Raw genomic sequence first — 16341 nt, 5'->3', positions numbered from 1 at the left:
GTCTAGCTTTCAAAATATTGCACAGCAGTCCAGGTGACGGATAAAACAGATTCAAAACTATACAATGTTTTATAGATTACAACATCTCAAAATACACCTGGAAGCAGAATTTTATTTATTAAACTACTTGTTATAGCCTGTCATATTCTGTCAACTAGAAGAAAAATCTGCTTTGGAAACTACTGTCACACTGACTACAAAATAAAAGAAGAAAATAAATCAGTTGGTATTTTGAAAGCAACATGCAACAGCCAAGCATGACCAAAGAAGTGTGCCTGGGGACTTTTGTATTGGAATAATTACTGACTTTCTAGCTTTGTACTCATCTGCCTTGAATTTCAGACTTCTAATGGCTAAAAAGGTTAAAGTATAAGTGAGCTTGAGTATGTGCAATACAACTTTTGGGAAAATTATACATTTTTAACAGTCCTCATAAAAATCATTAAGCATTACAAATACATCACAAATTAAAAACATTTCAAAATGACTTAGGAGTCCAACTTCTACTTTCAAAAGTGGCTCAATTACTTAGGGGCTAATTTTCACAGGTATTCATGTAAGCTACAGCTACAGAAACAGGAGCGATGCCTCAAAAACTCTCAGAAGTCTGATCCTTCAAGCTAAAGTTACAAAGGCATTTGGTTTCCTAATGCTGGGCACAGATGTGTGGATGAGGCATTGATGAGATACCTAAGAACAACCAACAGTCAATCTCATAGCTGCCTTTAGCCCTCTAAATTTATGCCCAAGGTCCCTCTGGCCACATGTATTTTGGCTGTGCAGCTTAACTTGGGTCCTATTCGGAGGATCTGAGATAGACTGTAAGCCCAGGGATGACAGTGCTCCCTGGCTGATGGTCTCATAAGCCCCAAATGGAGTGGCCACTTGAGAGACAAGAGTCCTGTTTTCAAACCATCAGACTATTGGTTTGGGATTATTTAGTAAAGGAGTTTGGGGAGGGACAAAAGACACAAAGCAGCTCAACAGTATAGCTGATAATGCAGCAGGCCAAGGGACCTAGTTAAGGAGCCTGCTCTTATGAATATTTAATCACTCAGATGAAGTGGAACAGCTTTAACTGGAGATCGTGTGACAGATGCAATGCAGAGACACAGCAGCCTGAAAAAGGCTTAACTTAGGAGATTCAACCTCCTGCTACAAATTGAGGAGTTTTGAGAAGGAAGTTTACTTCCCACAGAGTACCCTGATGACTGGGGTATCCCCCAAATACAGAAAGGCACAGGTGACTCTCCTTCCATCTTTTTATCAATCCTAAGTACCTGCTACAAGAAGAATATTCACAGCTGGAAATCTTCAGCAAATGTAAGCACTTGCCTCCCACCGGGTAGCAGGCACCAGCCTCTCAGAGTGACCCAGGCAGCCCCTCTTGTGGGCACTTCCCAGCAGTGGCCAGCTTGCTGAGATAGGTACTGGTAAAATGTTACCATTAGGGTAAGAATGATTATGTCCTCCTTGTTATTCTCATTCTGTTATTTCATAACATACTGGGTTGTATAATGACTGTATAATGATAATCTCACAATCAGGCATTTAAGGTTTGTTTATCCTTTTGGCAAATAAATTGCTCTCATGATTGAGGTAAGTTGAGAGGAAAAGCAGGGAGCCATTTTAGAAACGTGACAACTCCTTGATTATTTTGCACATTTTTTCCCCCACTAAATTCTGTTATGGAGAATATATAGAATAATAACACGAATATGAAAAAAACTTGAATACAGTCAAGAACAAAAAAAAGTAAAAAAGTTTCTGGACATATTTCTATGTATGTGTGGTTTTCTGTGTGAGGACAGTAAGGTTTTGGGTAACATACATAATATGCATTTCATTTATTTGCTGATTCTTACGCTATCTCACCCATGCATCTACTTGCTACTGTATTAATAAGAATCATTAAAAGAACATCACAACATTAACACTGAACTTATTCAAAAGTGCAGGGAGTTTCATGAAAAGAATTAAAAATGAGCCATTTTTCTTCAAAATAAAGTGCTTGTTTTAAAATAGTTGAAATTATATTGATTGCTTATTATTGTGGCCTCCCACTCTTTCAGGTACAATGCTTAATTTCCAAAGTACGGCTGATAATATGAAAAAGCTACTAATAGAACTGTCCATCCCCAGAAATAAATATGGCTATAATAAACAAATACCTAACACAGTAAATAGTACTGTAATGGTGCCCTCTGCCCCAACAATCGAACATGAAATCTGATTTCCTTGAAATTACAGCCTGAGCTGGCTGTGGTCCGGACCTCCTTATGTTCTGCAGCCCCAGTGGCTGCTGAGTTCAGTATATGGGTCACATCAGCTCTGCTAACAAGATATCGTGTATCTTTACCCATGTAATTCAATGCAATGTCTGAAATATAATGAAGAACACACTTATTCTGGTTTCATGACTACCTATTTCAAGAGGATAATCTTTTTCCACTTCCAATCTGAGGTTAGTTCACTACCTTATATGTCCACTAAGGATTTATTACTTTTTTATTATCAGGAATATTTGTTCTAATGCAGCATGTACACAAACACTCTGGAGATGCACATAAATGTATGGTTTTGTTCTCAGCCTTCCTGTCACCAGAAACCTCTGGGCAGCAAGTCCTCCTCAATAAGGAAAAGAGAGATCTTAATTGCCATCTTAATGTGACTTTTACACAGAAGGCAGACACGCTCCGTGGATCCTAAGATATTCAAAAGATCAAATTAGAAAAAAGTCCCGAATATGTAAAAATGCTACACAAAATACCATCCACCTGTGCTAGGTATGCTCCAAGGCTTCCCCATAATTCATGCTTTCCTAAGGCCACTGGCCCAGGAGCGCAGCATGCAGAGCATCCCCCTGCAAACACCTGGAGCTCTCTTGAGTTGTCCTCATCTCTGGAAATTAGGTTATATAAAGCAAAGTCCACTGATGCTATGAAAGTTGGATTTGCTCTTTGACAGCAGGAGCACACACTGTTGTCACAATCAAGAGCATTTTTGGTCCTCTCTGTTCTTGACTGAAACAAGGGTTCTGGAGCCAGGGCCACAGCTATGACTGTGTCAGTAATATCTCACTGATATGTAACATCCATCTATGGGCAACATGACAAACTCTAAAGCCTAGCTCACTATTGGTAACCCTTTGAAAAGAAACCTGTATTTTATGAAGTGCAGCTTCTATGAATTTCTTGAAGGTCTTCCTCAGACACAAATATTGCAAACCTTTCAAAAGCACCAATTAATAATTTTTGTTATTAATTTACATTTTTATCCATTCACTTACTTTGGCTTAAATCGAATGCATTAAATATGCCAACAACATCTTTTCTTATAACAGACACCTGTACTGAAAGCAGAAATTTCTGGCTTCTAAGTAGTTTCCTAGTGAAGAAGTGTTTGATGGCAGTCTTTGTTGTCCTTGCTAGAAACGACGTGTTTTTTTCAGTAACATATACTGTCTGTACAAACAAAAAATTCAAGTAATCAGTCTAAGACTTACTGGATGAGTTCAAAGAGAGAAGAACCTATTCCTTCCCTACACGTATGCACGGTTGCACGCCTGGGCACACAAATGCACCAACACAATTTCTCAGGAGTAGGTCTGGTGCTTATGGCTGGCTCAGAGCACAGGCAGGGGGAGGCTGAAGCCCTGTCAGCACGTTCCCAGAGATCTCAAGGATTTCTGTAACATGAGAAAACCATTCAGCAACCTTTCAGGATGCATATTTTTCAGATCTTACTGCTCGTAATGAGGACTGAAGGCAAACTTATTAAATAACTCATAGACATTAAGAATGTCACCAACTGCAGTTTTCAGGTTAATGACTTTGCATCAGAGGTATTATGAATCAGAGAATTCAAAGGGTCAGTTTTAATACAAGTGCTAACTCTAAGGAAAAGATTCCTGGGCCTAATCCAAAAGCTTTCTTAGGTCACTGGGTGCCAATCAGCAATTTTTCTCCCCTTTTTATGCCTTTCAAATCTGATACAGCTCAATAATATGGACCTACCTAAAACCCAATTCACAGTACTTGGTGGAAAAGTGGAAGCGGTGAACTCTGAAGAGACAACCTGACTTTGGAGAGTAGCTACCTTATTTCCATCTTATTTCGTTCTTATTTGCCAATTTTATTCCACGGACTTACACAAATACCTTACTACAAAAATTGGTTGAAAGTCTTTTCAGTAAAGAAAATGTCATTATTTCAGCATGTTTATACAGACTCATAATTTGTAGTGTTTAGACAGCAATACATTAAAGTCACTGAAATCTAATAAATAAAACATATTAATAAATTATATATCGATGTAAGAAACTGTCTTGGTCCAGCAGCCAAGATAATTACGAAGCAGGTATTTTACTCTTCAGAGAAAATGCGTTCTTAAAAATGATTCTGCAAATAAAGTTCTAATATAAACTTAATGTAAAAGATGTGACCTTGGAATACTTCATTAATATCTCTTGCATAACTGCCCTTGTATTTATAAATGTTTGAGCAATGGTTGAACACACAATCATAATGATATGAGTCTACACACTTTAAAAATTAAAGCTCTACCATTACTTTCGATTTCCATATATTGTGAATCTAAGTGTTAATAAGAGTTTGCCTTGGTTTCATGGGTTTGGGTTTTTTTGGATTGATTGACTGACAAAAGATCACAACTACTCTTAAGCCACCATTTTAACAGTTGGCAGTTCACTTGCAGGTTAAATTTAACAACAAAAAAAACTTGTGGAAAAAGCCTTTACCAAGAATAGAGCACAGTGCTTCTTTATCTTTCAGTATTCTCAGAGGATAGAAAATGTAAAAATAACTCTGAATTTTCCAGTGAACATTTGCACTGCGCATGTCACTTAAGGTTTTTAGAAAAAGAAACCATTGCAACCTTTAAACCCATGTATTATTGCATCCACTGCTTATGAAATGACCCCTGGGTCATTCAGATACACACTTAGATACCAAAAGGAACATGACTTCACTTCTAATTTCAGGAGTTTTTCATGTATCTCAAGAGGAGATTCATGAGCACATTTGTGAAGAAAATTGCTTTTTTCTCGTATCTTTAACATGCAAGTATTGATACGTCAAAGAAACAGCATGGTGAACATTTGAAGTGTTGGCACCTATCGTACAATTTGTATACATGCTGCACGTTACAGCTTCGTACTCTTAGTTCTCAAATATTCCTTGCACTCTCCATCTGGATGCTTTCAGATTAATTGTTGAAAAGTCCTCTCTCTGGAGGACACCCCCCACCACCGGGGCCTGTTGCTGTTTCAGGTGTTCTGCACCTGCTTGTTCTCCTCCCCCCACATCATAACCCAGTCCTTTGGCAATGATTAATTTAAACAGCATAAAACCTCTTTTCCGCTAATGAAATACAATAAATAAATATAGTTATTCTTTCATTACCGTAGTCTCTGGCCATCTGAAAATATTTCACTCAGCTGACAGAAATGATGCAAAATTCCCATTTCCTTGAAGTCATAAAGGGAAAAGTGTTCTTTAATAAAATGAAAAGGGATAGCTGCCAGATGCACAGTTTTGGGGACTACCGTCTACTGGAAACACAAGACACAGCCCTTGAGTCCAGACTTGTGCTCTGAAGATGCAGACAACTGGGCTATAGGACGGTACCATTGCCACCAAGCAGCTCTGGGAAATTCAGAGCAAATCACTTTCTCAACAAATACAATCTTTATTTCTACTCAAAGACTGCCTGAACAATGGTTAAGTTTGAAGATACTGGTCATTTATGAAATTTTCCTATGAAATTTTACTCTGGTTCACTTAGGGTGGAGTGCAGCTCCAGCGCTCCTACCACCCATGTGAACACACGCCATGGTCCCCCGGGGCCCACACATCCTGCTTGCCTCCCGCTAAAATAAGAGCAGAGGGGCAGGGCTGTCGTGTGCCTGGGTCTCATCAGGGCTCAGGGCATGTCACCGGTCCAGGAGGTACAGCACTTGCGCAGCCTGTGAGTGTGTACCATTCCTGTCTGGAATAATAACTAGTAGTACTAGCTGGGGGAGCAATCGTCCAAAATACCAGGCTTTGGCCAAACCCTGTCCCCATTGAAGACATCACAAACATTCCCATTGATTTCACTGTGGCAAGAGTTGGGCCACTGCCTTTTATTACTCCATCCTATACGAGGAGTTTGAAATACTTCTTGTCATGCAGTCAAACAGAATAATTGTACCGGCATTTAAATCCGACTGGAAGGCATGGCCAAATTCTTTTCTGGCTCATTTAACCTTCCTAATGCCAGAATTCATATGGAGGTTTCTATAAAGCCTATACAGTGCTGTGTCAAACACAATCCTTTCCCATACAATAGAGATTTTTTCCAGGATATATACTGAAGCAGATGAATTTAAAATTTAGTTTCTGTGAGCAATTGTGCAGGTAAAATGTAACTGTTTAAAACCAGACATAACAAGTAAGCACAATCAGGAAGAATTTGTTTTTAAGTTTCTGTAAACATTTGGGGCTATGTTCTGCGGGGGATTTTCTAACTCTGTTTCCTTTCACTAGCAATTTCAAAATAAAGAACAGATTACTCTTCATATGGTTTTCACTCACACCCTGAGACGGATGCACAGGCAAAACTCTTGTGCGCCATAATGGTTGAAGATATTTGACAAAAATATAATACTGTATTTCGTAAAAAAAAATGAAACTGCAGACCTATAAAGATGTTTCACTGTGTTGTCCTCTAATGTTAAGCCTGACCATACTTCCTAAAAAGATGATGAAAGGATGTGGAGTAATTGAGATTTAATGGCATTTCTCCTTCAAAAAGCTTACAGGTATGGTCTGTAACTGGGCTCTAACCTCCCCCCCCCCCCCCCCCCCAGCCGCTACTTCTCTAAATTGTGCCCCGCCGACATATGCAAACAGTTCAACATAACTGGAACAACCACATATTAACTGTCTTTCAAAGAAAAACTGTTAAGCTATATTCTATTCAGCCCTAAATACCATGAAATTACTTCGATGAGAACAAAGTGGCACATCTTTGTCTGGTGCTGAGATCACTAAAAATGGGACATGGAAAACAAAAATTGTGTATCCTGGGGGATATCACAGTATTTGCCTATAATAATTACAGTAACTTTTATTGGGTTTTATGCTAAGATTTCACATAAGTAGTACTACTGATAGATTTTAGTTACTTAATTTTCATTTGTTGCTATCTTAATTGTTACAGAGTGCTCAGATTTGTAAAGTTTTGTCAAGGTGTATAACAGAAAAACATGTTCAATATATGCCTTCAATAATTTCTTTGTTGCTTGAAAATGTCCAACGTACAGCAAAGCTGGCATTTTATGGCCTGCAGAGCTATAAATCATTTTTAAAATCATGATGATATTACTCAAAACAGATGTGAAAACATATGTTTGCCACGGTTGTATAAACCGCTTACTTGTCATACTTAATAAATGTTGATACTTTTATTTTAACTACATTCCTTCTTAATAACTTTGAAAATCTTTTCCATGGTAAATATATTTTGCCTTAGTAAAAGTAATGGCAGGTTTTGAAAAACAAAGCTCATTCTGTATACAAATTACACGTATATTTTTTGCTGAGCAACCCAGCACAGATGACACTCTTCAGCGACTGTCCACATCTGACTATGAAAAACATTCAACATATTTGAGGTGCACCAGAGCCCAAAATAATTATACACAAGAGAATAATAATAGTATTAGGAACAAAGAATCTATATGGGAGCGAGACAAATCATTGAGGAATACCATCACTTGTATGGGGTGACAGAAAGGCCCAGCACACAGAGGCTGGGGATTTTCAGGAGCAGAATATTGACTCTGTCCTACTGGTGCAGTCCATTAATTATTGGGTGCTTGTATCCTATAAAACAGAGATTCCTATAGGCACTGTAATATAGGTCTGCCACTGCCACATGCAAAATCAGCTTGGAATTGTTGGATATACAATGTTGGTGCCATTAAAATATCAGCATTTGTCCCATTATAATGTCATCAAAAGGTTTCAGTTCTGGAGCCGTGGGATTACTTGAAAATTACATCTTTACTTGACAAAAAGAAATAATTTCTCATTCTCATATTTTCAGAGAAAAACTTGACCTGTGCAGACCAAGTCAAAAACCAGAAACATTATTCTATCTTTAAAATGATAATTTAAAATGTCTCATGATTTTGAAGCACTTTTTTCTGATGTGGGTGAATCTCTGAACACTAAGTTCATCCTAAAAAAAATCCTGTAAGTGCATGCAGAAGTAACACATGTATAAAGACATATTTCCCAGTATATAATCAACTGAAGAAAGATAATACTATGCAAAAACATAGACCAGGAAATGAATAAACCTACACAACTTTAATCTTAAGGTGAATTATGGTACACAAAATGTTAGCATCAGATCTTTGTGAGTTCGTACATGTTACAAGGAATGTTCAATGATCACAGGGGCCTGGGAATTGGGTTCACAGGTGGTGGGGTTTAAATTATTTTCACGCTTTTTGGGATTTCTGAATTGTCTTTTCTGATTCTTAAACTGTACCTTCCTTCATCCGTCCTGAGTGACAGGACTGCTACTACCAATAACTACATGATTTGCATCTTCGAACCCCACAGGATATTGAATTGTTTCTCTGAAAAATGACTGAACATGTGGCAAGAAACGTTGCACAGTTCAACAAAATTAAAATCAAGTACACTTTCAGATTTAGATTAAATACTCACCTATGTAATTACTACAGAAATGTAACTTTTTAATCTTAGGAATGAAGGTATGGTCGGTAACTGTCTGGCCTTTGGTGCTGGTCCATAAATGCCAACAGGAGTCAAGAGGGAAGGATTTAAGCATGATGATCCACACAGAAAATTATCTCAGAATGGCACAAAAGGGCTCTTTTGGGGTTCATGAGGAAAGTGCTTAAATGCCTAGAAAAACCACTGAATAGAAAACAGCTTCTTCTGCTTTCAAGAGGAGAGAGTGTTGAGTACAAAAATATAAAATATAGGAAGGAAGTTTTAGGCTCTTCCTACCCATAACTGGATCAGTCACAGATGTCTAAGGAATAGAGCCGATCATACAAAGTCATGAATCTGCTCAAATAATTTTATGTAACTCTGGAACCACAGGGCACATGGAGCCTCCAATTTCTCTTGAGTAGCACATAAAATGGTCTATACCTGCCTTTTTAGTTTTCTCAGAAAATACATTAAATCCAGAGAGTGCAATCATTTACGCAGGCCTAAGGTGTATTAGTTTGTCTGATGTTTACAGACAGCCTAAAATCACCTCAATCAAAATATAAATCAGTTTGTGTTTTCATTTATGATAAAATGTTCATATTTACAGTAGACTGGTAAGCACATTTAGCTTATGTTACGTCCTCTTTCAGTCATGTGCTGGTTTTGGCTGGGATAGAGTTAATTTTCTTCATAGTAGCTGGTACAGTGCTGTGTTTTGGATTTAGGATGAGAATAATGTTGGTAACACAGGGAAGTTTTAGTTACTGCTGAGCAGTGCTTACACAGAGTCAAGACCTTTTCTGCTTCTCACACTGCCCGGCCAGCGGGACAGCTGACCCCAACTGACCAAAGGGATATTCCACACCATATGACGTCATGCTGAGCATGTAAAGCTGGGGGAAGAAGGAGGAAGGGGGAGACGTTTGGAGTGATGGCGTTTGTCTTCCCAAGTCACCGTTATGCGTGATGGAGCCCTGCTTTCCTGGAGGTAGCTGAACACCTGCCTGCCCATGGAAACTAGTGAATGAATTCCTTGTTTTGCTTTGCTTGAGTGCATGGCTTTTGCTTTACCTATTAAACTGTCTTTATCTCAGCCCATGAGTTTTCTCACTTTTACCCTTCTGATTCTCCTCCCCATCCCACCTGGAGGGGAGTGAGCGAGCAGCTGTGTGGGGCTTAGTTGTCAGCCAGGGTTAAACCACAACAGGTCACTTCCTTCTCTTTCTTTTCTTTCACATCTTTTTCACTCTGAAACATTAATATCTCCCTCAGTATATGCCTTTGCAGTATTTTTCCAGTATTCACTTACCTTCAGCTTTCTTTCATTTCTTTAACTATATCCCATCTTCTTTTTTTTGCAGACGCTCATTTTGTATGGTGCTTTCTGTACGTACTGCTAGAATAAACCTCTCACCTATTACTATGATTTATTTTTTTGTTATATTTGCAAGGAAACAAAATGGCTTCTTCCTCGATGTGCAGCCACAGATGCCCCATGCTCTCTGTCACTACAACACTTCCCCAGAGCTTACCTGCATACGCCAACGTATTCACTTTCTCCAGTACCCAACAGTCACTCCAGGGAGAACGAGCAGAGAAGGCACCTCCCTGCCTACAGAACAATCACTACAGGCCAAACATCACTTCTTCTCTTGCTGCCTCTCGCTTGTGCAGTAATGTAATATTATTAGACACAAAAAATGGCTTATTTCCGTCACCTACGTACCAGCATTAGAGTAGTCTGCACACACATCCACTGGAGGCAAAGAAACAATACCATGTGACTAATCAAATATTTGCTAGGAACTTCATAAATAATTGAGTCAAAAGATCGGCAAAATATTAGCCCCATACTGTATAAACAGAGAGAAGCAAAGATCTGATTGTTTACACTTCCTAAGGAGAACGCCATGTAAATTCACTGGATACATTATTCATTGCAATTACGCACTTAGCTCTCTTAAATTTATAATATTATGCCATTGCATATGCAGAATACTAGAAAAAGGAATAAAACACGTAGTAAGTGTAATTAAATGCCTGAGATGGAACACGGTCTGTAATTTTACCTTTCTCCTTTTGTATTTTTTTTAGGCTGGTCCCAGTTTCTTGATCAATGAGTTCTCCTTCCCTGCTGTTGGTCAGCATAGCTAAAAAAATCAGAGTGCACAGCTATGTAACACTGTTAGTAAAAAAATGTCAGAAGAGAGGAAAATATTAAATTCTATTTCCTCTTTGTGAATATTTTGGTATTTTAACATTTATTTATACTATGTAAGTTCTAAAGCAATTGACCATTTTTATTGTCCATAATCAACCATTTCACTGTCCCAGTTCAGCACTTAGAGCCAAGTAAAACATGCAGTAATAGCAAATTTGCTCAAGTTGATTAAACAAAATACCAAGATAGAACCCAAATTACTACTGAGATGAATGGGATTTCTTATGAAATGTTCAAATTAACTAAGTAGGAAAGTATTTCACAGAAATCATTTTGGGGAAAAATACATTTAAGGATTTAAGTAATTATCTATAAAGCAGCAAGCTTAATAAAAAATACAGGTAGACAGATAGTAACCCAAATGGGTAGATGACAGCAAAAAACCAATATGCTGTAGTGTTGAAAGAAATTCTTTACTTAACACCTGCAAGATCAGTGAGAGGTGTGAAGTTTATGATTTCAGGATGCCTATTTTCTTTGTTCTTATTTGATTAAAACATTTCCTTCTCTGCAATCAACTAATTACAGAATTTAAAGTTATTCCAGTGAGGGCACTTGTTAAAAACCTCATTGCCATGTTTTAGGGAAAGCTTTTTTTTTTTAAATTGCAAAAGTAAAAATATATATGTTTATATAGATACAAAGTATACACACATATCTTTACAACAGTAAGCGTTAGACTTCAACACAGAGAAATGTTTGGTTCAACGTAAATAAAACCTAGTTTTCTTTAGAAAACTTTCAGCGTCATTTCTGGAGCCCAGAGGCTTGCAGTGTGTGCTACTACTATTAATAAAACAAGTTAGGGTAGCTTTCAAAAGCTACAGTGAGGACAAAAGTCCCTTTTTCACTGTTGCTATAGGAAGTTACATTTCTTGCCCTGTATATTTCTAGCCCTATTTTACATATGAAAAAGCTGAGGGGAATCTACTTTCTAGTCTCTGCCCTGTGTGTGCATATGTTTAGGCAAAGTAGTTCAGGTTCCATTGACTAGTTTGTGTAGAGCCAACTGTGCTATGTAGTGCCGTGGTGCTGCTGCAGGGACCACAGTCAAAACTGCAAAATCCCAGCAAGCAGCTGAGTAGTTATTTGATGGGAGTGAAGTCTACACTGACTTACATGGACTGCACTGTTTTTGTAGTTTAAATCTAGCTCAGCAATGCCTGCATAGGCTCCAGTCACTGTGAAGACAACAGTGTTGACATACGCTGACGTGAAGAGATGTTAATTGACTTGCCCTAGATCCCTCTTGGAAGCACCAGGAATAGGATCTAAACTTCCTCTAGACTGAATTAGCATTTTAAACACAAGATCGATAACGCACAGGCTGTGAAAGCTGTGGTGGAGAGACCAAAAAAATCAAAAAGCCCTCAGCCTCATGCTGATAAGGGAATGTGTGGGCATGAAGTCATTTTTGGAACGGAAAAGCCATCATACGATCTATGACTTTTCTGACATACATACAAAGAAAAAGATATCTTGCTATTTTTCAATTCCAGGTGCCTTCAGACGCACTTTCTTACTCCAGCATGCAAGAGACGTTGGTCGTACCAGAGAATGGGTGATATCTTCTGTGCATGGGTGGATACTGGCACAGAATGAATCTGAGGGGCTGAGCTCTGCATAGTGATGAACTTAATAAAACAAATTATAGCGATGAACTTTCCTGAGCTCTGCATAGTGATGAACTTAATAAATTATAGCGATGAACTTTCTGGGGGTTTTTAGCAAGTGAGTGCTTTCCTGAGTTTCCCAGCAAAGAAATATCTGCTTCAACAAACTTCTAAAATTCTTGAGGTCAATAACTGCGAAGGGGTGTGAGGCTGCAAAGCACTAACCAATTCTGTCTGGTGTGTTGTCCAACTGGGACGGCGAGCTGGACACGCTGCTGCTCTGATGGGAGGAAGCGTGGCTCCCAGGCCGCTGACTGTCTTCTAGAGACGGAGCTGGAGAAGGGCTATCTTGAATCCTTTCCTTGAAACAGAAATAAAACAAGATCTGTGCAATTTGATTCATGAACTTCACTGAAGTTCAATGAAAAAATGAAGTTGGCTAAAATAGCAGTAACAAACGGTCTTTCTGAGATAAATAGTGAACAGAATTTACATCGAAAGAGCAGTATAGTCTTCTATAGCCAAAAAGAGTATAGCCTTCTACATGCAGTGTATCTGGGCACAGCTTTTCATCCTTTGTGTCATGACATAGCATTTGCCACCTCTTCTTTTTTTTTCTTGGTAACTTCTTATTTTCTAACTTTTTCACACATGGGAACATAAAGAATGTTCTTTCATGTTGTTTTCACAAACTACTTTTAATCTACAGACAGTAAAATTGCCACATATGAGTCACATTTCAAATAAATGATTCAGATTTGGGCTAAATAGTCACTAAATGCAGTCAAATTTGTAAACTCACTAGAACCTGTACCTGAATAAATTGCATCAATATCTTCTCAGAGTAGCGCTCAGACAAATTTTAAAAGCTGTGGCACTGGTAAGAACTTCACTTTTGCATGAAAAGCACCACTGGCTAACAAAAATAAGAATGTGCTTGCAAATTCTTATGTGTACATTTGCACACAAAACTTTGATATTAAAATCTAATTTAAATATACATAGTACTTTAGGTAAGGAGAAGAGAAAGGATAAGAAATCACAAAAATTTAGCAAAATGAAATTCTGCAGCTTTGTGTATCTATACTTGCAGATTGCCTGAAGATGCCGTGGAATTTTAATCAGTAAAAATCTTTAGGAACAAGTTAGACAAGCGTGGCATAAGTAATAATTCATCCTGCCTTGAGGAAGGCAAGAGATTATATGACCACTCCAGATCCCTTCCAACCCTGTGATTCCACACGTGTAATTTTTCTGAATTAATTCAAAATTCCTGTTCCCAGGTCCGACAAAAAAATGAGAATCTTCTAAAAGGGACAGGATCATGGCCTGAGATACTCTAGATAGTCTTATCTTAAAATCCCTTCTATGTTTTAAATCCTTTATTACAAGTTCTTGAAAGTGTAGTTCCAATGGAGAGACACTAACAAGAAGATGCTTGAATTTACAGAATTCCAGAAACTGCATCTTTGGAGTTGCCCTCATCCCTGGCAATCAGCTGTTCCCTGTGGAAACTCAGAACTGAAATATTACTTTCTTTTTTTAAGAAGGGAGATCCTCTTGCCCCCACCTCATTAAAAATCACAATTACAGTGTAATCTGGGGAAGTTGTCTCAAAGGAACTTTGCAATTTTTCTGCCTTTCTAGCCTATTCTCAAATATTTTTCATTAGGAGTATGCAATCTGGCTACTTGGTGGCAATTTACCACGTGGTTTTGAAAATAAACTCAATAGCATCTGAACTTTTTATGCAGTTTTTGCTAGACAGTATCCTAAATCAATAATATAGCTTTAGGAAGAGAACGGTAGATTCTAATAGTTTTTCCATTATAAATAGCTAGCATAATAGCTTCTCTTCATAACCTACTGAGGCAATTCATTAATAACACTGGCAGTAAGATCGACATTTTAAGAATATTCTGTTACCCATTAAAACCATCTCTCTAAACCACAGTCATCTTTCTATTTACAGATACATTTGAGAATGATGCAAAGGGAATGTGAGACTGGATCCTCCTAATGGCACGGGTGGCATTTGCCTATTCCAATCACACCAGCTGAAAACGTAGCACTGAATGTGTTTTTAATAGGATAGTTATTGTACATTAAATAACAACTGAGCCTCAAAATCATGTAACAGATGTGTATCTATTACATAGCTGTTAATCCTCAATGGATCTGTTTTCACTAATTATCTGTTATTTAATGAACATACAATAACTACTAGATCTTAAAGGGAGACTTTTAATTGCGGTATTTTTGAATGTTAATTAAAAATGTTTATTAAGTTTTAACAGTTATGAATCTATTATGTTGAGTCACAAGTTCTTAAAATTTTGAAAACTGAATGGTTTTAAAGAAACAACTTTTCAAATTCTTGGGGGAAAAAAGTCGAAGTCACTGATCTTAAAGTCTCCTGTGTTTTCTTCTTCTCGGTCTCCGAAAGAGCGGTTTTAGAGGTTGCTGAGATGAGCGGAAGAGCAGAAGAGTCACGACTTACTCTGTGGATGTGTTGCTTATTAAGTTACTTTTAAAAGTCACATTCTTACCCCAAGAAGTATTCTCCTAAATAAATGATGGATCATATACATGCAATCCTGAGCTTATAAATACTATGTGTCTTTTACCTTTGTGTAAATAATAGCTTCTAAATAGGTTACCGCTAACAGGCTACAACTCTGACTGTAATTTTATTTGCCTGGATTTCAGCTTTAACAGTCCTCTTAGGCACTATTTCCTCTCTTTTTACCACAAAGAGTACCCAATTTACAATTAAGATATCATTTAAAAGTTATTACTTTTACAGAAGAGTACATGGTTTAAGTAAATTTCATTGTCTATTGCAACCATGAAAATGAAGAGCCAAGGAGAGGACACGCCAACTGTTCTGCAAAAAAACCTATGAACAAATATGACTATGAATTAACACTTAGATATCACACAAACAGCCATATATGTCATCTTAAATGGGAGTTATTTGAGTAATTCAAAAGCTGATGATTTGGAAAAGCAAAGTATTTGAGTTCCTTCTGGTAACTGCATTTCCCATTGTCTCTTGCTATAAAATAATCTCTGCTTCAAGTAATTTGCCTTCAAACTCAGGGCCTTGGTTTGAAATGTTCAGGCAGAAATAAAAGTGTCAGATAATAATGTCATTCTTAATCACACAGTGAATCACTTTCTGAGAGAATTAGTTGATTATGTCATCTAACGTCTTACCAGTTACAAAAATTTACATATACAGGGAAGATACGTTTTTCCCCACAAGCAACAAAGGAGCTGAAATTTTCCCTGTATCATATGTACTACAAATGAGGATAGAGTACCATCATCTAAGACTGCGTATGGATCGAGAAATTGTCTACTTCTAAACATTTGTGTGGAAACGTAATGCTGAATTTCCCCTACGATAATGAATAACACTATGAACAGACTCTTTTTTTGCAAGTAAACAGATCCATTTTTCAGTCCTGTAATCAGTATGCATCTATTTAGCTACTTAACAGCAATGTGCTCTGGTTCATTAGGTAGCTACTGTTGTGTCTCAGCCTAGTTAAAATTTCACAGCAAGTTAATCTATTTTATTACAAATGAGAACACAAGTGATAATGTCCTCACCATTTTCCAAACACAGGGTTAACAGTATTTGTAACAAATCAATGAAGGCATTTAAATAGGAAAATTGCAGATCTAAAACCTTAACTTTTTTTTTTACACATTGATGACTTCATTTTATTTGTCACCTATG

At 37.6% G+C, this 16341-nt stretch overlaps 1 protein-coding gene across 1 annotated transcript in view; it reads right to left on the bottom strand.

Annotated features, from left to right (window-relative positions):
• Window positions 1-16341, bottom strand: part of DACH2 (dachshund family transcription factor 2) — a 152176-nt gene that overhangs the window by 45055 nt on the left and 90780 nt on the right. The window contains exons 5-6 of the mRNA XM_019471137.1: window positions 12819-12954; window positions 10829-10909 (exon numbers count right to left, since the gene is read on the bottom strand). Coding sequence (XP_019326682.1) covers window positions 10829-10909; window positions 12819-12954 — 217 coding nt within the window. The remainder of the gene's footprint in view (window positions 1-10828; window positions 10910-12818; window positions 12955-16341) is intronic.

Source organism: Aptenodytes forsteri, unplaced genomic scaffold (assembly GCF_000699145.1).
Source record: "Aptenodytes forsteri isolate BGI_AS27 unplaced genomic scaffold, ASM69914v1 Scaffold225, whole genome shotgun sequence".
Taxonomy (NCBI): domain Eukaryota; kingdom Metazoa; phylum Chordata; class Aves; order Sphenisciformes; family Spheniscidae; genus Aptenodytes; species Aptenodytes forsteri.
This window is presented reverse-complemented; position numbering and strand designations above follow the sequence as displayed.